The sequence below is a fragment of the Suncus etruscus genome, chromosome 4 (genome assembly GCF_024139225.1).
Source record: "Suncus etruscus isolate mSunEtr1 chromosome 4, mSunEtr1.pri.cur, whole genome shotgun sequence".
Lineage (NCBI taxonomy): Eukaryota > Metazoa > Chordata > Mammalia > Eulipotyphla > Soricidae > Suncus > Suncus etruscus.
The window spans coordinates 160,529,921-160,557,229 of NC_064851.1; the positions used below are offsets into that span (position 1 = coordinate 160,529,921).

Below are 27,309 nucleotides of genomic sequence, written 5' to 3' on the forward strand. Positions count from 1 at the left end.
TTTTTTTCTTTTTTTCTCTTACCTTCAAACAGAAATACGTAATTGGAACCACCTTGTTCTGCCACTCAAATTTAGGGGGAAATAATGGAGGGCACCAAGACCAAACAGTCATGAACATTGAGTAGAAATAAAAAATGATCAGACTTGAACACCAAATCCGAAGCCAACTACAACAGAAATGATACCCAATCTACAACAGGCTAGACACAGAAGGGACCACTTGTACTAGCAGCCTGGGAGGCAAAGGAGGGGTGATATAGGATGCAGGCTGGGAACAGGGGTGGAGGGGGGACAACATTGTTGGTGGGAATGCCCCTGATTCAATGTCACTATGTACTTGAAATACTACTGTGCATTATTTGTAATTCACTTTGGTCAAAATAAAAATTATTAATATAAAAAATAAAATAAATAAATGCTCTTAAGACAAAAAAAAAGCAACAAGGCAAGTGTGTGATGTAGTGTGTTTGCAGCAATGAATTGGGGCTTCCGTTGCTCTCATGTGGATTCAAAGGAGCCCTAAAGTGTTTGGTGGAAGAAGACAGAATGTGCTGGCTTTTCAGCCAGGACCAGCATCTGTGACCCCAGTTTCCTTTGCACCACACCTTCCTGCTCAAGCTTAAAATTCTTCTCCAAATGTTTCACTCCATTTTCTTGATTTGACTCACATGGAGCCAATGAAACTGTAGGTATGGTGAAAAGAACTGGTTGTAATCATTTAAACTTCATCAGAACCTATATCCCAAACCCTTGTTTCCTATAGGACTAGAATCTTCAGATTATGAGGCTTTGGTGTGGGAGCAAAGTTAGAAAAAACTGAGCTTTAATAAAAATTCGAGGGGACACATCCACCAGTTCTCTGGGGCCTATTCCTTGCTCTCTACTCTGGAGTAGTTCCTAGTGGTGTTCAGGGGAACATGCAGTGCTAGAAAATCAGTCTGGGCTTCCCATGTGCAAAATATATGCTCAGTCCACTCAATTGTCATTGACTCCAATAATAATTTTCTTACACTTAAACAGAATGATGCCTCTTCTTTGTTTTGGCTAGTGAAATTAGTCTCAATGTAGACTCATCTTATCTCGGGGATTCTTTAATGTTTGCCAATTCTTCCTATTGGCAAAAGATGGTGATTTCTTTCTAACTTAATTTTCATGTACAGAATTGATATAAAACTTGCCCAGAGTCTCAAAATCATTGACAAGATGCTAATGCAGTATCCAGGACTAAGGTCCATTCATTCCATAGACCTTTGTTGAATGCCTTCTATGTGCAGGGCTGCAGAGGAGCAAAGGTGAATGAAACAGGTAAACATATCTGTCCTCATGCACCATCCAAGGGTAAAGCAAGTCTAGGGAGTGGATCTAGAAATGATAAAGTGTCAAGCAATTTGATGGAAACAAGGAGACAATGGGCGAAAGAAGAGATAGGCATTTCTTTATGGAAGTGACACTGAAGTGAAGGCCTGAGAATGAAAGGAAGCCAATGGCATCAGAATTCAAAAGGAGAAATGGTCATTCATTTTGCAAAGTGATGGGTAAAAGGAAACCCCTGCCCCCATATATCAAGCAGGAGAGAAGTTGGCAGATATTCTGAGCAGAACAAACTGGGGCAAAAGCACAGGAAGAGGCAGTTGAGAGAGGCAGATGTGTCCCAAATCTTTTGGGGGCTGCATCAGGCACACCAGAAGACAGGTTTATATCTGAACCAAAAGAGTATTCCTGAAAGGCAAGTGTGTGTGTGTGTGTGTGTGTGTGTGTGTGTGTGTATTTCACAGAGAATTAAAATGATCTGCTTTGTGTCTGGGAACATATTCTTGTCCTACTTATTAGGAAATATTGGGCTCTGCTGGCTTATTTCTCTTTCTTTCTCTTCTTTTCTTTCTTATTACTTTTTTCCCTCCCTCCCCTCTCTCCCTCCCTCCCTCTCCTACTCTCTCCCTCCTTCCTTCCTTCCTTCCTTCCTTCCTTCCTTCCTTCCTTCCTTCCTTCCTTCCTTCCTTCCTTCCTTCCTTCCTTCCTTCCTTCCTTCCTTCCTTCATAGAAAAATGTTGCTATTGTTTTTTAATCTTACATAAGCTTGTTTAGGATTGCTCATGGGATGTGTGTTAACCCAGTGGAAGAGAGGGAAAGGCTGGCCAGAAGTTTTGGAGATTGGAGAAGACAGATGAGGATTTGCTTGAGCAAAAGACACATAGCATCTAGCATACACTTGTAGGGATGGTATTGTAGGGGAGGTGAGAGAGGAAAGAGAGACAGAGACAGAGAGAGGCAGAGAGAAAGAGACAGAGAGAGAACTGACTTCAATCGGTGAGTGAATGTTTCAGTAAACTGAGGACCCCTTAATAAGAAGGGGAAAAGAACTAATTGGGGAGGAGGATTCAAAACTTCGCTCCAGAATTACCTCAGGACATGGATTCAGGTGGGCCATTAAAGAGGAGGAGGGTAGGGCAAGGAATAAAAGGCCACAGGTCATAGAAGCTGCTCTAGGATGGAGGGATTGAAATGTCATCCACCCAGAATGATACGGCTGAAAGGAGCCAGAGTCCTACTGAAGTCTTCTGTCACACTTGGTTCTCCTCCAGAAGGAGGAGGAGGAGCTGCCTAAGAGAGCAGAAGCATGTCAGGGTGTTGGTAGATAAATGAGGAGTGAGGAGGACTCACTGAGCCAAGAGAGGAATGGTTCACAGTCATGAAGAATGTGGGAGCAGCCAAGAATGAGGAGCAGAGGCTGCACTGTGAGTCTGAAAGTCCTGACCTTCCCTGGAGGGCTGAGAAAGGAAGGTAGGGTGCTGGAGAGGAGGGGTCCCAGCTCTTTAAAGCTGATTCGAGACTGGAATAGAAACAGAAAAACTAGGTGGGAGCCACTAGGGGAGAAGACATCCCTTTGCTTAATTTTTTAAGATTGGATATCAGTCCCAATGATTCACTCCCACTTACCTTTGTTTATATGATATGGGTAACAAGCCTACAAAGACAAAGAGATTGAAGGTGCAGATGAAAATGAAGATAAACAAAGAGTCAAGGTGTGAAACCCAGTGAGGAGAGACACAGTACAGGTCATACAAACCTCAAGACCCTCACCTCATAGAAACAAGTCTCCTTTTCACCTCTTCTCTCATTTGTCCATCCACCTGAACCATATTTGTGGGTCCAGCACAAAGATAGACAGTGCAGCAGTAAACCAAACTGCACTGATAGAAAAATCTTCTTTTGGGTTTTTTTTTTTGTGTTTTTTTTTTTGTTTTGTTTTGTTTTTGGTTCTTGGATCACACCCGGCAGCACTCAGGGGTTACTCCTGACTCTACGCTCAGAAATTGCTCCTTGCAGGCTTGGGGGACCATATGGGATGATGGGATTCGAACCACTGACCTTCTGCATGCAAGGCAAACGGCTTTCTTCATGCTATCTCTCTGGCCCCAAGATAGACAAATCTTAATCCACATCCCATTATTTATCACCAATCTTTCAAACAAAGATACTTATTAAATTCTCTTGTTTTGTTTTCAGGTCACACCAAGTGGTGTTCAGGGTTTATTCAGCTCTATGTTCAGGAATCACTCTTGGCAGGCACAGGAGACTGTATCAGGTGCCAGGGACTGAACATGGATTGACCATGTGCTATGTAAGTGCCCTACCTGCTCGACTATCACTTTGTTCCTCAAACATAGCTATTTGAAAAGAAAGACGTAGAGGCTGAACTGATAGCACAGTGGTAGGGCTTTTGCCTTGCACATGGCTGACCTGGAATGGACCCGGGTTCAACACCTTGCATCCCTTATGGTCCCCAAGCCTGCCAGGAGCGATTTCTGAGTGCAGAGCCAGGAGTAACACCTGAGCACTGCCAGGTGAGGCCCAACCCTTCCCCCACAAAAAGAAAGAAATATAAGGAGCTAGAAATAGCTCTTCCATTAAAAACATGGGCTCAAAGGGATGGGGCACATGCCTTGCATATTGTAATACTGAGTTTGGTCCTGGGACTGCAAGATCCTGGAGATAGTAACACTTCTAACCAAAGACACTGCTTCACCAGGCCTGAGCATGGAACTGTCAGAGTTGAGAATTTCTGGTCCCCAGCCTGGAGCATTGGATGGAGGTTAAAAAAAATAAAATCTAGCCCCCGCCCATCCATGAACGTGCCAGCCCTCCTCTGCTTGGTTTTCCCCGCCTGCACCAGGTAGGGAAGCCCCGCCCACACATGCCGACTGCCCGAACGCTATCGTGTTCTCGCGAATATAACCTAACACAGCATATAGGTCTAACCAGCTCAGACCTAACACCCACATTTCTTAAATAATTAAGAGCCCATTAAATTGGAAGCAAAATACCAAACAAGCCAGAAATACCTATATCAAACTAGACGGGTGGCAAAAGTGAGCTCTAATCGAAAGGCCCTGCAAACCAGGCAACACCAAGAATTGCAAAGAAATATGGGTAAACCAAGGAAGACCCTAACATCTGGAGATATGGAAGGAAACCTAAACAAGTTTCCAAGTCCACCAAAGCGAACAGATCCAAGAGATGAAGATCTGAAAACAGCCATGAGAAAAGAAAAGCAAATCATGGTAAACGAAATGAAAGAAACACTTGCCAGCGAGTACAAGAAAACCATGGATGAAAAAATCAACCAACTAAGAGAAGAACTGCTACAGAATATGAGAAATTCCATACAAATGGAATTTACAGAAATAATAAATAATGTAAAAAGCCATATGAGCAGAATATCACAGTTGGAAAGCGCATAGAACAACTCGAAGAAAAACTTCAATAAAAAACTGACCAGGAAACCAAAAAGGAAATAAAAGACAAAGCACTGGAAGAGAAAGTCCAGTACTTAATAAACAAAGACAAAAGAAATAATCTAAGAATTGTAGGTGTACCAGAAGGAGAGGAAATAGGGAAAGGGGAAGAACAAGTGGTCAGGGAAATAATAGCAGAAAATTTTCCAACCCTCTGGAAAGAGACTTCAATGCAATTCCAGGAAGTAAAAAGAGTCCCTAATAAAATAGACCCTAATAAGCCAACACCAAGACATATAGTAATCCAATGGTAAAAACAAATGGAAAAAAACAAAGAGAAAGATGAACACTTAAAAGCCATAAGGGAGGAAAAAAATCTCAAGTACAAAGGAAGGGACATAAGAATCAAATCAGATCTCCCATTCAAAACAATTCAAGCAAGAAGACAGTGGAATGACATATTTAAACGACTGAAAAAAGAAATTTCCAACCTAGGGTCCAATACCCAGCAAAAGTCTCATTCATATGGGAAGGAAGACTAAAAACATTCTCAAATAAAAATGATCTTGCAATATTTGCGCAAACAAAACTGATCTTAAATGACCTACTCAGAGATGAATTACACAACCCAAATCTCTGATTGTAACAACAACAATCCTACACAACACAACTACACAACAGCCCTCTCTGTCAATAATCTCCCTAAATGTTAATGGTCTAAGCTCTCCCATTAAAAGACACATACTAGAGAACTGGATTAGAAAATATAAACCGAACTTCTGCCGCTTATAAGAAACACATCTACTAATGCAGGACAGGCACAGACTTAGAATAAAAGGATGGAAATCAATTATTCAGGCCAACGGAAAACAAAAAAGTGCAGGGACGGTCATCCTAATATCAGACCAAATTGCATTCAACCTCAAGAAAGTGATCAGAGACAAGGAGGGTCACTACATCCTGATCAGGGGAACAATAGATCAAGAAGTACTAACCCTGGTCAATATTTATGCACCTAATGTAGACTCAGCAAAATATGTGAGGCAATTACTCACAAACCTGGAAAATCACATGAAGGGAAATGTGGTAGTAGTAGGGGATTTCAATACTCCACTATCACCACTGGATAGATCCAGCAGGCAGAAAAATAGCAAAGTAATAAGAGCCCTAAATAAAAAATTAGAAGATCTAGGGCTAGTAGACTTATATAGGGCCCTCCACCCCCAAAAAGCAGAATACACATTCTTCTCAAGCCCACATGGAACCTTCTCCAGAATAGACCATGCCTTAGGATATAAATCTAACTTATATAAAACCACAAGTGTAAGGATCATCAGAAACACCCTATCAGATCACTATGCAACAGAGGTCAAAATTGATTGTAAGAAGAAACAATGGCGAAAATCAAACACCTGGAGATTAAACAACATGCTGCTCAACAACAGTTGGATCAAAGAGCAACTCAAGGAAGAAATAAAAAGATTCCTTGAGACAAACGATAATGAAGAGACAACTTGTCAAAATTTGTGGGACACAGCCAAAGCAATAGTTAGGGGGAAACTCATAGCAATACAGGCCTATGTCAGAAAAGAGGAAAATAACAAAATCAACAATTTAAAGGATCACCTTAAGGAACTGGAACAACTGCAGCAAAGAAATCCAACCACAACCAGAAGTCAAGAAATAAAAACCAGAGCAGAAATAAACAACATAGAAACCAAGAAAACAATACAAAAAATCAATGAGTCCAGGAGTTGGTTTTTTGATAAAATAAACAAGATAGACAAACCACTGGGAAGACTCACCAAAAAAAAAAAGAGGGAAATCACCCAAATTAATAGGATCACAAATAAAAGGGGAGAGATTACAACAGAACCCCAAGAAATACAACATATCATGAGGTCATATTATGAAGAACTATACTCAGTTAAGCTAGAGAACCCAGTAGAAATTGACAGATTCTTGGAAAAATACCAGCTACTGAGACTGGAAACTGAAGATCTAGAAAACCTAAACAGGCCAATCACTTCAGAGGAAATTGAAGATGTAATTAAGAAACTCCCTAAGAACAAAAGTCCAGGTCCAGATAGTTTTACAGGTGAATTCTATCAAACATTCCGAGAAGACTTAATACCATTGATCCGCAGGCTCTTCCAAACCATAGAAAAGACAGGAACCCTCCTCAACTCCTTTTATGAGGCTAATATCACACTCATCCCCAAAGATGGCAAAGACAGCACCAAGAAAGCAAACTACAGACCAATCTCACTAATGAACAGAGATGCAAAAATTCTCAACAAAATTTTAGCAAACCGAATCCAGCACTACATCAGAAAGATTATACACCATGACCAAGTGGGTTTCATCCCAGGGATGCAAAGTTGCTTCAACATATATAAATCAATCAACATCATACACCACATCAACAACAAGAAAAACAAACACCAACATGATCATATCAATTTATGCAGAGAAGGCGTTTGACAAAAGTCAACACCCATTCATGTTGAAAACATTCAGCAAAATAGGGTTAGAAGAAACCTTTCTCAATATAGTTACAGATATCTCTGAAAAGCCCACAGCCAATATTATCCTCAATGGCAAAATATTGAAAGCATTTCCACTAAGGTCAGGAACTAGGCAAGGCTGTCCACTCTCTCCACTCTTATTCAATATAATATTAGAAGTCCTAGCAATAGCAATATGACAAGAGAAGGGAATCTAAGGAATCCAAATTAGGAAAGAGAAACTCAAACTATCCCTCTTTGCAGATGATATGATGATATACATAGGGAACCCTAAAGAGTCCACAGTAAAACTTCTAGATATATTTAACCAATACAGCAAAGTGGCTGGCTACAAAGTGAATACACAAAAGACAGTAGCATTTCTTTACAGAAATAGTGAAGTAGAGGAGAGAGAGATTAAGCCTTCAATTCCATTTAAAATAGTAACAAAAAACATTAAGTACCTAGGAATCAACCTTACAAGGGAAGTAAAGGACTAATACCAGGGAAATTTCAAAACACTTCAGAAAGAAATTGAAGAGGATCTAAGGAAATGAAAGCACATCCCATGCTCATGGGTAGGTAGAATCAACATAGTCAATATGACTATCCTACCCAAACTCCTATATAGAATTAATGCAATCCCCATCCAAATTCAGACATCATTCTTTAAAGACTTAGAACACTCAATCATAAAATTCATCTGGAACCACAAAAGACCCATGATAGCCAAACACATACTAAAAAACAAGAAGCTGGGTGACATCTCGCTACCTAACCTGAAGCTATACTATAAAGCCATAGTGATCAAAACAGCATGATACTGGTACAGGACAGAGCCTCAGACAGAGGCTCAGACCGAGACAGCCTAGAACAGAATTTCCAGACATAAGCCCCCAGACATATAGTCAACTAATATTTGACAAAAGAGCCAAGAACTTGAAATGGGACAAAGAAGGTCTTTTCAACAAATGGTGTTGGTACAACTGGAAAACCACCTGTAAGAAATTGAAAATTGACCCATACCTCACCCCATATACAAAAGTCAACTCAAAATGGATCAAAAACCTCGAAATCAGACCGGAAATCATAAAGTTTATTGAGAAAAAATAGGCAGAACACTCGAAGACCTATATATCAAAAAAAAAAGTCTTTGATGATAGATTGCTAATGGCAAGAACTTTAACATCAAACATAAACGAATGAGACTACATCAAACTAAAAAGCTTCTGCATGGCAAAAGAAACCACATTTAACACAAGAAGACAGTTAACTGAATGGGAAAAATCTTTGTACTCAACATGTCAGATAAAGGGCTGATATCCAGAATAAAGAAAGCACTCAGAAAGATGAGCTCCACAAAACCAAATAAAGTCATAGAAAAATGGGGAGATGAAGTGAAAAGACACTTCACCGAAGAAGATCGAAAGATGGCCAACAAACACATGAAAACATGTTCACCTTCACTCATCATTAGGGAAATCCAAATCAAGACAACAATGAGGTACCACCTTACACCAGTGAGGATGGCTCACATCAAAAATAATGGGAACAATCTTTGTTGGCAGGGATGCGGTAGGAAAGGCACTCTCATCCACTGCTGGTGGGAATGCCTCCTAGTCCAACCCCTATGTAGAACAGTATGGAGAGTGCTCAAGGAACTCAGAATCAAGCTGCCACTTGAGCCAGCAATTGCTCTCCTGGGTATCTATCCCCAAGTAGGAAGGACATTCATCCCAAAATATGTATGCAACCCACTATTTATCGCAGCACTCAGTATAATAGCCAAGTCTTGGAACCAACCTTGATGTCCAACACAGATGAGTGGATCATTAAGATGTGGTATCTATACACAAAGGAATACAGATGAGTGGATCATTAAGATGTGGTATCTATACACAAAGGAATACTACATGGCAGTCAGAAATGATACAATCACAGACTTTGCAGCAATGTGGATGGACCTAGAACATATTATGTTAAACGAAGTAAGCCAGAAGATGAAAGATAAACACAGGATGATGGCACTATTCTGAAGCACCTAGAAACTATACCTTATATACAACTGATATTCAAAGATCAAATAACAGGACTTAACAGGGTAGAAACTCCAAACATTGTAACATCACACATGCTCTGGGCAGAAGTGCCCAAAGCACATGAAAGAGGAACATCATAAACTCTCAACCACACATTGAACCATAAAGAAACCAGCAACTGCAGAAACAGCAGTGTAGAGAGAACAGGTATGTAATCAGCCTGTTACTACAAAGGCTCATAATAATATCTTAGGGATCTTATACAATGTTACAGGTAAAGAATACCATGGGAAATCACTGATTCCAACGGATGTATTTTAAAATAATAGGTGTTAATGCCTTAAGCTTACTATATTTAAAGTATCCTCTCAGCTTTTCTGTCCACAGACGTGCTTGGATACAAAGGGTGGACAACCTAAGATGGCATCTCAGAGGTAAGCCACATGAGATACCATACCCAGGTTGCGGTACAAAATTGTCTCAATAAAACTCTTTAACATACCCGTTATCTCTAGGTTTTACCTTCTTTTAGGACCTGAAGCATGGGACCAGCCAGACCACCGAAGCAGCAGCTGTGACCTGCAGACTTATACTACGGGGCCTACTCATCGAGCATATTCAAGAAAAATAACGTGCCCCTGTTCTTCTCACCTCTCTTCTCACTACTTCTTCTTCCTTTCTTTTTTTTCCTATTTAATCTTATTTTCCCCTTTCTTCATTTCTGCCCCTTCCAAATACTTTCCCCTATCCCCCTTCTAGAAATCTGACTACCCCTTTACCCCTCAATCCCATCTAGATTTTCCAATTTATTAAAACTCTTCACCCTCAGTTCTTAATCTATTAGGCATCAAGACTGACCTTCTACCCCAACGTACCAGTACCCAGCACCCAAGCGAAGGGACATCTACTCAAACCCACACCTCGTCCCTGACAGGAAAAGACAACCAACACCCCTGCTGACTCATGCTGTGTGGCCCTCCCTACCAACTATTCCTAATGTGGACTGTTGCTGGATACCTGACTTAGCCCTAAAAGGACTCTCAATGCAAGAACTTTACACAAATCTTTTACCTGCCTCAAATCTTTTACCAATATCAAGAAGGTCAGGGTGTGCAATGAAAAGGCGCCTGGGAACCCACACCCCATAAGAAAATCTCAAAAGGCAATGGGGAAACCTATACTTCCATCGTAAGTATAAGACCTGTATAACACTACCTCTTTATTTTTTTATTTCATTTTACTTAAAATCATTTTTCACTATACATATGTGAGCAAATATATATTTTTATTTCTATTTTTATGTATTTTGGGTGTGTGACTTGTTTCTCTGTTCTTCTCTTTTCACCCCCAAATGCACCAGCAATATAATGAAGCACCATTTCTTCCTGCAAAGGCACACTAAAAAAGGGGAAATCTCACATATATAAACAAGCTTTTATCTACAAGGATAAGAACGCATACTTATTTACAATACAGGGGAATCACCCACCTTGAAAATATATCATGTGGATCCATCTTAGACTCTAGGAGATTAGACATCAACCATCTAGACTTGAACCCTGAACCGCAGACATAGAAATGACACAGTTCTTCACAACAGCTACAGGAACTAAATCTCATCTGGGACATCCTGAATACTACTCGAACTCCAACATGTGCCAGTTCTAATATGATATCCTGACAATAAGGAAATTGGGAACAAATGGACATAAGAGCAGGTTATCCTACCTTACCAACTAATGACAAAATAAAGTCAGAAGACTTATTACACTGTGGGCTGTGCAAAAGCCAAGAATGTGATCTACAGATGACTGGCTGCTAGAACCATGACCAGGCAATATGTATTCTGGGACCAACAAGAAAGGCCTAGTCTAGGATTTGTTCTATGTCCTGCACAACAATTATGACCTCTAATTCCAGAGACCTGACTGAGGCCATTGCAACTGAATGGGTCTTCTGGAAACATAATGAAAGACCATATCCCAGGCTCCATCTGAGGTTCAGCGCAAGGACCAAGACCATCAACCACAGAAGACAGATTAAAATGACACCGAGGAAACAGAACTTCTAAAATCACAAAGAAAGACTTCATCATAAGTTCCACTCCTTGACCTGTGTACAGACTGAGACCTCTAGATTTAGAGGTCTGTTTTTATCATCCAGATCGGAGCAGAAGTCTTCCATACACCACAAAAGCACCAAGGGGAGAGTAAATGAACTTGAAAGGAGTGTATAGATAATCCCATGACAATATATTCCAAGGGTAGAGAAACCCTTTATCTCTTAGGCCAAGGGGATTCCCATTTCGGATGACCCCAATATTTACTGTGCCTATGCAGGGGGGGGGGATAAAAAGCACTAAATAATCCTTTTTTTTTAATCTAGTTTTTGTCGATTTCTTTGTTTTGGGGTGAATATTGTAGTAGTTGTCCATTTTTTAAATTTATATATTTACTTTTTCTTTCTTATTTTCTCTTCCTCCTTTATGCGCCTTGTCATATTTTCTATCTCATGACCATGGCAACTATGTGGTGCATATTTTTTGTTGCAGTGCTCACTGGATATCTTATTTGATTCCTCTTTTTGAACTGTTGTAGTGTTTCACCTTTTTTTCCCCTTCGTCTCTCAAACCAAGGATGAGAGTCTCTAGAATGACTCTGTTCGTCAATTTTTACCCCATTATATTACTTTTCTCTTCCTCAAACAAAACCACATAACTTGAACTTTCTAGTCCTGCCTCCCAATTAGAGGGGGGCAGTAATGGAGGCACCAAGACCAAACAGTTACAAGACCACTAAGTAAGAAACTAGGCATAGAAGGGACCACGCATTCTAGCAGCCCCTGGGGGGAGAGTGGAGGAAAAGGGAGGCAGGATGGGAGCGGATGTGGGAGGAGGAAAATTCGGTGGTGGGAATTCTCCTGATTCAATGTTAATATGTACCTGGAATATTACTGTGAACGATATGTAAGCCACTATGATTAAAATAAAAATTATATTAAAAAATAAAATAAAACCTATCTATCTCTATTGACATAGTCTTTCCCCAACGATGTATACTTTTATGTTGGAAAAATAAACCAAAGGTTAATGATTGAAAGGCACAGAGAAAACATCTCCTCATCTGGATAGGGGAGGCAGTTCTACTTTAAGAATAAATCAGGTGAGTCATCCAAAATGAGAACACACCTACATGCCTCAACAACAACAACAACAAAAAATCCTTCATTATGATGATACTCTGATGGCAATGGTACCAACAAGATGTCTCAGGAAAAAATACTTCCCAAATAGAGAAATTTCATTTTAGTGGCAGGATTCATTATAACTTTGTGTGGGGGTTAGTAAATGACCACACCTGGAAGTGCATATCCATCACTCCTTGCACTTGGCTCAACTGAGACAAACCCGGGTTTGAACCCGGTATCCCATATGGTCTCCTGAGCCTGCCAGGAGCAATTTCTGAGTGCAGAGCCAGAAGTAAGCACTGAGAGCCTCCACTGCCACCTGTGGCCCCAAAACAAACACACAAACAAAAACCAAAAACAAACAAATAAAAACCATGTGGTACATGGAACTGAGCCAGGGTTATCCATGGGGAAGGCAAGCACCTTAACCCGTATACTTACTATCTGGGGCACTCTCTCTCTTTCTCTTTTTAAAAAATGGATAATATTATCTTTAACAAAATTTTAGGGGCCAGAGACAAAGTTTAGGATGCAGGGGTAGAACTGTCTTGCACCTGGCTCACCAAGGTCCAAGTCAATCCAAAGAACTTCATATAGTCCTCTGAGCCTGCCAGGGATGATTCCTGAGTGCAGAGACAGTAAGTAGTAAGCCCTGAACAGTAGTAGATCTGGCAAAGCAACTGTACTATGAACAACTTTGTAAACCATGTGTTTAAATAAAGTTTAAAATAAATAAAACTTAAGTAAAAGCAAGTATTTATTTGACCAACAATCTCACCTCAATATCTACCATATTTAAATTTTTACTGCCATTAAATAATTTGTATTTTTATAATTTTGGTTATCTGATTCTTTGCTGTATCAGACTAAAGTTTTCATTTTCTTGAGTTCTTAGAAATGGGTTTTCCTATTCTTTGAAGTCCATTATATATTACCTCATATGAAATGGATTAATCAGCAGATGTTCCAGCTGAAATGGCTATGCCAAGTTTTCCTTTCATGCTTTTAGCATTAAACTTTAACAAAATTGAAAATGGGAGGACTATATATTTAGAATCACTATGTCCTAGTGAGCTGTGAACTAAGTCACAGAAATGTCAAGAGAACACATTTTGTGTCAGTTTGTTATTTTTGGTGTTGGCTTTTGAAATTCTTGAAAATCTTAGAAAATCATGAATTTTCAAAGGTTCCAGGTTTGTCACAAAATCAGCATGCATGGCACATAGTATAGGGCAAATGTGCAAAGCTTCTAAATCTACTTCAAAAATGACTTTTACCAGATGCCAAGTTCCAAAAGTATGCTTGTCTTGATTCATAGTCATCCAAGTACTCTACTAGATTATTTAGAAATTCAAATATTTTTAGACTCTATTCTTAAACAAACAGGGTCATTTATTGTTCATCAAGGATTTTTCTAGCCTTGATTGTCAGATGCAAAAACTATGTTAATATTTATCCATCTCCTTTCATAAGAAAATCACTTAATGAGCTTAGCAGACATGTATAAATCACGAGAACCACAAGACCCTAAAAACACCGTGACCTGAAACAAGTATTTGAATATCCAATTAATTAAAACAAAATCCAAGTCAATGAAATTAAATATGTTTAATTTGAACACCACATGTTAACCTAACATACATCGTCCTCACTGGGAAAAGGGTGTGGAGAAGCATGAATATTTCCCTCAGCTTTTCTCTTCATGCACAAGCAAGGTAGAGCCAAGAAGGCATGCTAACATTTCACAAATAACTTGTCTTCTGGGGTGCAAAATTTTATCCATAACTTCTTTTCCCCTGCCTGTGTCCTGTTCTTCATCCCATAGATCTCCTTGGATTAAGTTTTCTTCTATGGTGTGCCCACTTTATATAGTCCTGTAGGCTATGGTGCCAGCTGATCCAGTCCAGGACTATTTGCCAGATCTAGAGCCCTAGAAAAATTTCTAACCCTCTTTGAGCCACGATTCTCTCACCAAAGGAATGGATCTTCCAATGGACAGAAGAGCCCACCCACAGAGGATTATTTTGAGGACAAACAAGTTCATCCCTGAGGACCTGGCATTGTGCTATGTACACAAGAACACCTAGTCAACGTGTCCTTTGTATCTGCACAGCCCATGCAGACCAATTTCATTCTTACTACCCTCCCACCCAAACCCTTCCCTATCTCTCAACTTTTCAATACTTTCATCCTCTCCACACATAGTCTCTTGCAGCATGTCTGAAACCCAGTCATCCTATGATTGAATGAAGGAGAAACCCTCCCAAATACCCACTTGCCAGAATAAAAGAAACATTTCCTAATAAATCAGAAATTTCTGGAGATGTTCCATAGCAGCCAGGAGGACTTCGGATATTAGTGCAGAGTGTAAGACTGTCTTAAGTTCTACCCATATCACTTCTCTGCGCACTGTACGGCTGTCCTGGGATGAAATGATAGTATCCTTGGATGCTTGTCTAACAGAGGGCTCCTCTGATATTCTTACTCCTCCTTGAACACTTGGGAAGTAGGCAGAAAGGAGAAGCAGGCCAGCTCCTTCTCTTATTATTAACTTAGAATTATAGAGTTCATGAGAATGAAGTCTTGGATTGGGAGCAAGAGGCAAGGAAGTGTATTTATTTAATTCTGATAGGGCCATAAAAGACAATATTTACTATTACCAATATTCATTGGGTGCTCAGAGAACCATATGGGTGCCAAGGATTAAAGTCAGGTCAGTCACATGCATGGCAGTGTCCTACCTGCTGTCCTATATCTCCAGCCAAGGTAATTTTCAAAGTTTTGGTAACTTTGGTAGCTTGGTAATTCACACAATAAGCAAGGATAGCTATTTTCAATAAAAAAAAAAGGCAACTCACCTCTTAAATAATGATTGTGTGGGGTGGGATGGGGTGGGGGAATGCTGCTTCTAGACATTAAAAAATATTCTAATATAGTATTACCATTAAGCCTAAATATTTGAAAAACAATATATGTATATATTGCATATGAGAACAGACTTTTATTTATTTATTCTTGGGGTTTGGGCTACACCCGGTGACACTCAGGGGTTACTCCTGGCTATGCACTCAGAAATTGCTCCTGGCTTGGGGAACCAAATGGGATGCCAGGATGGAACTGAGGTGTGTCCTGGGTCAGTCGAATGCAAGGCAAATCCCCTACCGCTGCTCTACCGCTCATGCCCTGAGAACAGATGATTTAGAGGCAATTTTTCTGGGCCTTGAAACTCAACTTTGTAAATTAATAGCTGTGTGATGTAGGGAAACAATTTAAATTTTTTATATTATACCTCAGTTTACCCATTTACAATGTAATATCTTCATAGTTTTGAGTTCACGAGGATTTCAGAATTGAGCTAATATAAGTCAAGTGCTTATGCCAGGATATAGACAACTAAGAATGGCTGAAGTGTTAGTTATTATTACTGCACTCTTGCTTTCTATATATCCATTGAAAGATAAAAGGGGAATCTTTTATCTAACAAAGTACCTTCAGATCCATTCCTTCATTTTGGTTTTAACAACTGGAAGAGACAGAGAAATTTTATTTTTATTTTACAGATAATTTGCCAACGTCATAATAGTGGTAAACAGCTAAACTCAAACTTACACCATTTTTTTGAATGAGTCAACTCCCTGTGTCACTGATCTAGGCAATGGTTCAACTGTAAATCAAATGTTGCCTTGTAGAAGGATAAACCTGAAACTATTTATGCCTAAATCCTCTGTTAAAATGGATAGAAACTTGAGTTTGATTGAAATAAAAACTTAAAAAGAAACCTGAAAGTAGTATGTTAAAACTTGTGTTTAATAATAAAATCACCTGGGCCCAGAGAGATAGCACAGCGGCGTTTGCCTTGCAAGCAGCCAATCCAGGACCAAAGGTGGTTGGTTCGAATCCCGGTGTCCCATATGGTCCCCTGTGCCTGCCAGGAGCTATTTCTGAGCAGACAGCCAGGAGTAACCCCTGAGCACCGTCGGGTGTGATCCAAAAAAAAAAAAAAAAAAAACCCAAAAAAAACAAATAATAAAATCATCTCATATGATATTCCTAACCCAAACACTGAAACATTCCATTCACTCACACACATACACAGCAAAAAGATAAACAAACCTAGAAAGATTATTTCCCCTATTCTATCTAAGCAAAATGTCAAAAAAAATTGGCCTCAGAGAAGAGAAAGTTATCTTTGTGCAAGTCCTTTCAGTCAGAAAGATATAATATTCAAGTACCTACATAGGTAAGGAACTTCTTATTTATTTATTATCTTAAACCCTATTGCCAATGATTCTCAGAATCCTAAATACCATCAGAAGTCGCCAGATTGGCAAGATTATGGTGATGATTTAAAGTAATTACTTGGAAAAATAATAAACATCCTTTCATAGTTTAAAACCATGATCTCATTCCATTCATTATCTTTTTTATTTTAATTTCCTTTTACCCATCTCCAAGAGAAAAGGTGAGAAGCTTAATTTGATTTAAAAAGAGAAAAAAAATCCCTAAATATTCTTTGGGCGATTGAGAATGAGGGCAGGATGAGAGGAGATAAGGTCAAGCAGCTGGTTTTCATCTCTATGCTATAATTCTCTGTTTAGTTTACACTATCAAACTCAAAGCTCTGCTTTAATCTTTTCTGCTGCAGATCTGAGCATGTTACTAATAGGGTTTCACACATTGGTGAAACACCTGCTCCAGCTGAACCTTTACCATCTGCATAGAAAAGCCATTCAACATTTTTGCCTTGGCACCTGAATTATTATGTTTTGTCACCAATTGTTTCTTGAAGGGGTTCAGTGAATTAGTGCTATGTATATGTATGCAGAGTGGCTGCAATGCTCCATTTTTTAAATTTGTATATAGCCAGGTGCTAGTGAGGCTGCCTCCCTGTCCAGTCAGCCTGAAGAGGACCATATAACATCTATTGTGGGGAACAAAGTATGCTTAAAGAACTCATAAAAGAAACGCAAACCAGGGGCAGGAAAGATAGAAAAGCAGGGTATGTTATTGCCTTGCACACAGATGACCCAGGTTTGATCTCCAGCATTACAAATGGTCCTCTGAGTCCCACCAAGAGGAATCCCTGAGCACAGAGTCAAGAATAAGGCCTGAGCACAGCTAGATGTGGCCGGAAGGAAGGAGAAAAAGGAAGGAGAGAAAGAAGAAGAAGGAAGAAGGGAGGGAGGAAAGAAAGAAAAGGGAGGGAAGAATGAAAGGGATGGAGGGAGGAAGAAAGAAAGGAAGGGAGGGAGGAATGGAGGAAGGAGAGAAGGAATAAAGGAAAGAAGGAAGGAGGGTCAGAAGGAATAGAGGGAGGCAGGATGGAAGGAAGAGAGGGAGGGAGGAATGAAAGGAAGAAGGAAGAAAGGAAAGAAGCAAGGAAGGGCAGAAGGAATGGAGGGAGGCAGGAAGGCAGTCAGGAAGCAAGGAGGTAGAGAAGAAGGAAGGAAGGGAGGAAGGAGGGGAGGGTAAAAGGAAGGGAGGAAGGAAGGAGAAAGAGAGAAATGAAGAAAGGAAGGGGGAAGAGGGAAGGAAGGAGAGAGGGAAGAAGAGAGGAAGGAAGGGAAGAAGGGAGAGAGGGAGGGAGATAAACAGAAAACAGAGAGCAGGGGCCACTCATGAGAGAGGGCCAGCTCAGAAAGTTCAAGCAGAGAGAGGCAAGGGTCGTCAAGAAGGAAACCTACCTGATCGGTCTTCATTTTGTGAGTCACATCTTCGGCACAGTTCTGGGATGGTCTTGAGGGACGTGACCGAGTACTGAATGGAAATTAAGAGAAGAGTTTGAAATAGTCATCTTACAAAAAGAGTCTTCCAGTTATTGAAATTAAGTCCAAAATTAAAACACAGTAAGTCATCCTTGAGCAACATGTATATCCACAAAAATCTATTTCTCACGCCTGCAATAATCATCCACGCGTCCCCAGAAATGCCCACAGCTGCTAAGTCTATTAAAAATAGGACAGCAGGAGGGCCCGGAGAGATAGCATAGTGGCGTTTGCCTTGCAAGCAGCCAATCCAGGACCAAAGGTGGTTGATTCGAATCCCGGTGTCCCATATGGTCCCCCGTGCCTGCCAGGAGCTATTTCTGAGCAGACAGCCAGGAGAAACCCCTGAGCACTGCCGGGTGTGGCCCAAAAACCAAAATAAATAAATGAATAAATAAATAAATAAATAAATAAATAAATAAATAAAATAGGACAGCAGAGACCAAAGTGGTAGTGCAGCAGGTGCTTTACGTGCAATGCACATAGTCCATTTGGGTTCAATCCCTGGCATGCCAGGAGGTCCCCCAAGCCTGCCATGAGAAATTCCTGAGAACAGAGCAGGAAATTTCCTCTTTATGGAAAAAAATATAAAAATCTATAAAAAAAATAGTAGAACTACCATATGACTCAGTACTACTTGGCATCTATCTCCAAAACAAAAAGTCATTCATTCAAAAGATATATGCACATCCAAGTTATCACTGCAGTTGGTACAATAGTCAAGATATATAAACAACTGAAATGCCTGCAATAGATAAATAAATAGAGTAAATGTGGTATATTGGCATAATAAAATATATGCAGCTTTAAGAAGAGCAAAATCATGCAATTTGCAGCAATACAGGTAGACTTAGATAATATCATATTGAGTGAAGTCAATGAGTAAGAAAGCTATCGAGAACATTTCTCATATGTGGGTCTTAAAGCTAAACAGAAATTCAGCAATAAAATGACAAAGGCAGTGGCCGGAGAGATAGCATAGTGATAGGGCGTTTGTTCGCCTTGCATGCAACCGATTCAGGAAGGATGGTGATTCGAATCCTGGAATCCCAGATGGTCCCCCGTGCCTGCCAGGAGTGATCTCTGAGCGCAGAGTCAGCGGTAAGCCCTGAATGCTTCTGGGTGTGACACAAAGGCAAAACAAAACAAAAAACAAAAAAAGTACAAAGGAGTGAGAAAACTGACTCCGATAAGTGAGTTGGAAGGTCAGAATTCGAGAGGGAGAGGTGTTGGAGTCCTTGGGAAATGGAAGTGGGAACCCTTGGAATTACGGGCATGAGAAACCATTATTCATCGTGAACTGCAGAATCTCACTGTCTTACAAAATTTTGCAAATTAAAAATAAATAAAAAGTTTTAATTACCTTTAAAAAAAGAGTACCAGACTGCTCAGCTCTTTTTAATCTGGAGGGTGCTGTGCTCCTCAAAGTCACTCTCAGAAATACTCAGCCTTGGGAATCAATACCAGAGATGAAACCCAGCCCCCCCCCCCTCCCCATATACAATGCAGGCAGCAGCCTCTTGGAGCTATCATCTTGGCCCTGTACTTTCCTTCCTTAAAAAACAAGGTAGGGTGGAGTTCGTCAACATTCTCTTTCCTATCACTTCTGCTACATGGGAAAGATGGAAGAGTTTTCTTTTCCAAAAGAGTACCATAATAAATAATCGCAGTCCTAATCCTAACAATGAATAAGCTACAGAGAACGTCTAGGATAAGTGCACACAGCTTTCCATCGCCTACAAAGCAACAGAGATCCTTATCTGTGACAATATTGGTTGAATCACAAGAATCTCGGGTGATGTTGTCACCTGCCATTGATTTTACCATGCGGCATCTGTAACCTCAGGGGAAATGTCAGGCTAACATTATCAAAAAAGGAAAAGAGCATGGTTTTATGTTTGAAAGCTCATCTGTCTTGTGAATAGATTCATCTGAATGGAAAGAATCTGCCCTGTATTCTCAGGCCCAGTACCAACTCTGGGGCCAGCACTCAAGATAACAGATGATGACAGAGGAGCTTAACAGCAGAAGAGTCCAAACAAATGTAAAATCAATAGCTATAACTTATGGCAGCTGCGTGTGATGCCAATCAATCTTTCTTTAGAGAAGGTGCTTTCAAACAAAATAAATAGGATGAGTACTTGCTTTAATCCAACGCCAAGTCAGAGAGTGTCTTCAATCATACTTTCATTCTAAAAACAGCATCCTAAAACATTTTGCACTGTACCTTTAAAAATCAAGTTCTTACAAGTAAATGAATAATTGACTTCACTGGGGCAAAATTGAGTTGGGGCGAGTTGAGAATGTACATTTAATCTAAGAGAAAAATGATCACGAGAAAGTCATTAGGATAATTCTAGCATTACAAGTGAGGAATGTACAACTCGGACACATTTATCAAGGAGAAGTCACTTCGTTTAACTTGATGTTGGCAGATAAAGCCAAGCATCAACCCTGAGACCCTCCCCTTTCCCCACACATCAGATAGGAAGGGAGGGAGGGAGGGGCAGGTGGCTCGATTGTCAGCCTGCCAATTTCATGTCACAACCAAATTAAATTTCCAGCCCTTCCAAGTGAAAAATGAAATCTCAAGTGACTAATTAGAGAAATTACTCTTACCTATCTGATGCAATAACATCCTGTTTATGCTAGTCATACCTCTGAGCACAGGTGCCTCAGTGAATCCACGCTTCCATACTCAGAGGGTGGGGGCCTTCCTCACCAACCACAGCAACCCTAACATTCACTTTCCTTTCTCTGCATGTTCTTTAGGGGTCGGTGTACCGGTATGGAGGCATTTTTCTTGTTACTAATAAGGCACCTTCTGTTTCTGGCCAAGTGCATGCTCTCTAAGGAATCTGGTAGCTTTTGAGACCAGCTGGTACAGGTTAAATAATTACACAGTCTCTAATTCAATTAAAACTGGGCCTTTGTTTTGGCTGCCATGTGCCCCATGAAGTATCCTTTGGCAGTTTCACCCTCTATCTTCTTTGGTGTTCTTCCAAGGCAAAATTTTAGAAAGGAGAAATGGAAGGCTGATTTTATTCAAATATAGTTCATCTTAAATACACTGGGTACCATAGTATATATTGAATTAAGCTGAGGAATTTATTCTGCTTATTTCCAGACACATACCTCCTAACACCACCTCCCACACAGGCAAGCATGGTGGTAACTCTGATTGACCACGATGTTGACTTTACCTATGTGACCTCAAAGGTGCATAGTGGGCAATAAGTTTTTCTCTGATGAGGCTTAAAGCTGAACAGCACAGGCTGCTCGGGACAATGAGTCATTGCCAGAGACCAACCTCTCAGAGGTCTGGGCTCCCTACTTCATGGCAAACATGAAGTCCTTCAAAGCACAAAGTTCTTCGAGAACATTGGAGGAGACAGACATTTTCATTCTTGGGGAATAAAGTCCTTTAAGAAAAACATGTACTGTTCATTGTAATGAAAACAAAAAGTGCAGAAAAAGATATGCTATGTTTGTTAGTGAACGGAAGTTTTGGATAATTATAAGGTTATACAGAAGACTGAATTCAGTGATGATTTTGATCTAGACTCTAAACTAATCCACTATTCTTTTGAAAGACATGAGAAAAAAAAAGTAAATTTGTTTCTTCCAAACATTGCTCTCTGTATTGAAGATAAAGCTTATGGGAATACTGTCAAGACAGTTAAGTTGTGATATAAAGAGATGCAGAGGAGGCAGATAATTCTCAAAACCAGCATGCAGAAACATTTTCCTAGTTGAAAATTTGTGAATAAGCAAATGACTAGGAAAGTTCCCACTGACTGCCTGCAGGTCACCATCTGGGAGCTGAAAGGGAAGGCTCTGGAGCTTTCTTCCCAGTTCACCACAGCACAGATGGCCTTTTACAAGGAACTGTCAGGTGGCCAAGCCAACTAATTCTCAGGACAATGGCCAGCTCCCAGGGTAGTAATGACGGTCATTTTGGCCCTATCAGAACCAAAGCCCAATATATCTTTCCTGCTTCTTGCCCCCAATCCAAGCCTTTGTTTTCATGAACCCTTTATTCTAGGGTAGTAAAATAGAAAAATAGGCTGGTTGAATGACAGTGTATTTCCTACCTCCATTTTGATCTAGTTCATTGATTTTCTCAACGCCTTCAGGAGGGTTTCCCCCACAGAAATAGCTTTTATGATGCAAGTTTCTTTTCCACTCCTCTATAATGTCTTTAGAAAAAGCCTTGCCAAGAGTTAACCAACCAGTTACCTTTGTTTCTTCCATGTCCCCCTGCATTCAGATATCAATTCCTTTTCTGTCCCTCTTTCTAGGCTCCTCCTCATCTGCAGTGTCTTCCTCTGGCTAGGCAGACACAACCATCCTACAAGGAGTTTGTAGTCTACCTTATTTTTGTAATCCTGATTGACTTTCTGTCTTAGCTGACCTCTCTTTTCTTTCCTGGCTAAATATTGCCTTTTGGTACTCTGTTTTTCCTCTGTGTTAGTATTAGTATCTCCACAGCACACCGGGGAAAGAATAATATCTTTGGATTATATGTGTGTGTGTGTGTGTGTGTGTATAGTCACTGTGTACTGTGTATATACATGGTATATATATTTGTACCATGTACAGACATGGTACAAATATATATTAAATAGAGACTTATTTAATACTAAGAAACATACACATTGTACAAATCCCTGAGCTTAAACATTTAGAGTTCTTTCATACTTAGGAAGCAAATGGAATTTTCATCCATGCTTTTTATGCTTACACTAGAATTAATTTGCTTTCTCAGATACAAATTTGATTGAGATGATTCTGTTTAAAATCTTTCAGTGACTGCATAGTCCACAGTGCACGAAGAGTATAAGCTCCTTCAAGAATCCAGACTCATCTCTCACCACTGCCCTCTCTTGATTGATACTGTCAAAATTCTTTAGTACCACTCCAATGAAAAATATGTCCCTACGTTTAGACCTACTACAGCCACTCTACATCTCTGGATCTCTATCCAGGAGGTACTTCAAGAGGCAAAATTCTCTCAATCTTTAAGCTTTGCCTGGGTTTCATTTATATCCTCTCTCTGAATTTCCCAGATGGAAATCATTCCAGCTTTACAAGTGTGGTGTCTGGACCAGGAGCAGCAACACCATCCAGGAACTTGTTTGAAATTCATGTTTGGGGCCCACCCCAGGTACTGTGAAGGCAAGGCTCAGCCATCTGTGTATCTTCGAGTCATCCAACTATCCTGTTGAATAATTGATGTTCACTGAGGATCAAGAACTACTGCTCTAGATCTTATATCCAGAAGAAACCCCATTCAATGACACTATTGATATGCTTATATAGTTTCTTTTTCTGCTTCCAGAGAGAGCTAGTAATATTTTGCTTACCTTAGAAACTAGATAGCTAAACAACAAAACTAATTCCCTACTGATTTTAGTGCCATAAAATAGTGATGATAATAGTTAATGTTTGTTTAACACTAGTCTTCTAAGACAAAACCCTAATTACAAGACTAGCAATAAAATCATGGTATGTTTAAAAGAAAAATCACTTCTTTTATATTAATTAAAACAGTATTGGTTGATGCCTTATTCTTAAGTATAAAGAACAGTGGGTGGGAAACCAGAAAATCTGCACTCAGGTTCCAGTTCAATTATTTATAAACTTAGTTATTCTGAACAAATATATTATTTCTTTTTTTTTTTTTACCAGCAACTCCCTTTCCGCCAAATATATTATTTCTTAAGCCTAGGAATCTGCTTCCTTATCTCTAATAGACTAAAAAAAATCACTCGAGCTAAACTAAAGGAAGTCAATTGGCAAAATGATGTTGCATGTTTTTCTCTTTTCTCAGTCCTGATTTCTGTGTATGTCCCACAGCCCTTCCTCTGCACTTTTTCACTCTTATGATTTTTTTTTTTGGTTTTGAGTCACACCCAGCAGCGCTCAGGGGTTACTCCTGGCTCTGCATTCAGAAATCGCTCCTGGCTCCGGGGACCTTATGGGATGCTGGAAATTGAACTTAAGTCTGACCTGGGTCAGTCATGTGCAAGGCAAACCTCCTACCACTGTGTTATATCTCGTCACTCTCCTCTGAGGATTTTAGAAATTAAGATATGAGACGTAGTAAAGCAGAAAGGGGGGGGCAATCTGGGACTGACTAAGGAAGGAAGAATACTCAGTCTATCTCAGCACAGCACTTGGCTTCTCTCTGGTCTTTTCTCATTCCAGAGAGTCTGTGACCAAGGGCTGACCCTCAAACTTAGCTTTGAAAGCCACACAAAGTGGATATGATGCAAGGCAATCCTACACATTCCAGCTTACACAAATCTGTTACCTCGCCATATAAAATAATTTGGAAGTGCATAGGCTTCATTATGGACAGTGCGTGATTTCTATACTGGGCTATGGGGCTATTGGACCACCCTACATATTGTTCAGGACTGAAATATTTTGGCCCTCACTCCCCAAACTGGAGCCAGTTGGGAGACCAAGCAGACATTACTCAAATGGTAATGAGCCACGGAAAATGAAAGAAAATCCAAACACCTTTTCAAGCTAGAGAATTCGAAATAACTATGGTCCCATGGAGTTTCCAAAAGAAACAAGCAGCCATCCAAACAACTATCCTGGAAATCTAGGCTTTCTCACACAGAGTTCCAAATCCAAGCAGGCATCTCAACAGACACACAGTAAAAGGACAACAATGTGAACAAGAAAAGCTGGTCAACAAAGCAAGGTGCAGAGCTGAAGTGAATTTTCAGAAACAGAGGAGACTAGTGATTAGTCTTTGGAGATCTTCCATTTCGGGAAGGGTTCTGCGCCCTTTCCTTGAAGAGGCAATACCATTTCCACTGCTACCTTCTGTTGGACTGTGTCCCTCAGACATCTCCAGATTCCTCCCTACTTCTCAGCTCCTCTTCTCCCCCACAGTGATTCTCTCTTCTGACCCTATCAGAGTGAATAAACTTGCGACAACCTAGGAAACCGTTGCTCTCCAGCTAACTGCTCAAATCAGCCATGTGATGGCCTGTTGGGGGAGAGAACAAACTTTGTCTTATATGTGCTTTCTTGCTGACTTTAGTTTTCCAGCCATCACCATGGTGGCTTCTGACTCCTCTCCCCCTAATATCACTTGTTCTTCTTAGGCTGCTTAAACAGACATGCAAAATCCTTTTGGCACTTCATCTTCATAACAAACTATTTTCCACTCTATGCTCCTTTTGAGTCCCAACTTTCTTCTTTTTTGGCATCATTATTTTTCTCCTCTGCCTTTTTCCCCCAAAAAAGTCTCATTTGTAGAAGAACCTCTCTTCCCACAGGGATAGCTTCACAGCCCCCTCTTTGTAAACTCTTTCTTATTCCATCTGGAATGCTAACAGTCTATAGCCAACAACAGTTTCCACACAGTGCAATTATTGATGACATAAGGTGTTAGGGAGTCATCTTGGTCTTCTTGAAATACATTTCCTCTACCATTCAATTTTAGCGACCACAGTAAGAGACTTTAGTAGTCATTTAGTAGCTAAAATTAGCCACACTGTTTTATTATACAAGTAGGCAAAGACAGCTCATTTGGGAGAGCATTTGCTTGATATGAGCAAAGCCCTTGGTTTAATTTCTGAGGGTAGCCTCTAGAAAAAAATAAGAAAGTGATTCCAAGTAATCTTATTTTATTTTCAAGTTTTTCTCTTGAACAAATTTAGTCCTTTTTCAACCTTCCAAAGGCCTTCTTAAAAATTAATACTAATCAAATTATTATGTTAAGCTAAGATACTATTTGTAATTATATTTAATAAAACACCTTATTCTTTGACTTTATAATGTATATGATCAGGAGAAGTGTTCAGTGAGTAAGGTCCAATCAACTCTATATCGAAAGGATAGAATTAGACTTTTCATAGTGATCTTGCTGTAATACAACCTCAAGAAAATTTTTGTGTTTTGTTTTGGGGCTATACCCAGAGGTGCTCTGGGCTTACTCTTGACTCTGTAAGAGAGGTTACTCCTGGGGTTACTTGCCAATCATATGTAAGAATGGAACTTGGTTGGCCCTGTGTAACACTAAGTATATTAACCTTTGTCTTATTTCTCTAGACCTCACATGTGGATTTTTCCAACACACAAGTGAATATTTTATTATGTTATAAAACATTACAATTAAAAATAAAAACAAATATGAGGACATCAGGAACTGCTTCATTCTAAGGTGAATATATGCAATCACCAAAAGACAAGCTCTGCACTGTAAAAACGAGTGAGATGGTTGTAGTGAATAAACACCTTCCACTATAACAAGCAGATAAGGATAAGAGAAACATCTCATTGAACAGGATGACCGCAGGGGGGTCTTGTTTAAACTGTGAGTCAATAAGCAATCACGAATAGGAAGACAGACTTTCAAAAATGGGATACTGTTACACAGCTGCTAAGGAAAATGAAATTACAAAAGTTGCTTATATATGATGGGTATTATGAGCAAAGTGAGTAAAAAGGAGAGGGAAAGACATAGAGTAATCATATTCATTTGAGGGATATAAAAATAGACAGCATCGCATTAATATACAGAAACAATAATGATGAGGGCCAGGAGGACCTGTCCAAAGTAGAAAGCTTGCCACAAAGAGAGAACGGACCGCTATGACAATGATAGTTGAAAATGATCACTCTGGACAAGAACTGGGTGCTGAAAGGACATAAAGTGATAGCTATGATACCGCTTCAGTAACAATATTTTAAACTCGTTTACAGTGTCTAAAAGGGAAAAAAGGGGAAGAAAGAGAGAAGAAAAGGTCAGCCCCAAAGGCAGGAAAGGGGAGAGGGGAGAGGAAAAGGGAAGGAAACTGGTGCCATCGATGGTGGGAAATGTGCACTGGTGAAGGGAGTTGTGCATTGTATGACTAAAACTCAATCATGAACAATTTTGTGACTGTATATCATGGTGATTTAATTAAAGATCTTATTTATTAAAAAATGAATGTCATTTGATATTGTAATTTAATGTGACCAGTAATGAAGTTAAACTGACCTTTTATAAGAAACTTATTACTATCCAGTTCTGTAAATTTGGAGAGAGCAGAGATAAAGTCTGTCATTC

The 27,309-nt window shown here is 39.8% G+C and overlaps 1 protein-coding gene across 1 annotated transcript in view; it reads right to left on the reverse strand.

Moving 5' to 3' along the window:
- SNCAIP (synuclein alpha interacting protein) overlaps nt 1-27,309 on the reverse strand; it is a 101,589-nt gene that overhangs the window by 66,639 nt on the left and 7,641 nt on the right. Inside the window, 1 exon segment of the mRNA XM_049771389.1 lies at nt 18,153-18,225. Within this exon segment, the coding sequence (XP_049627346.1) occupies nt 18,153-18,225 (73 nt within the window).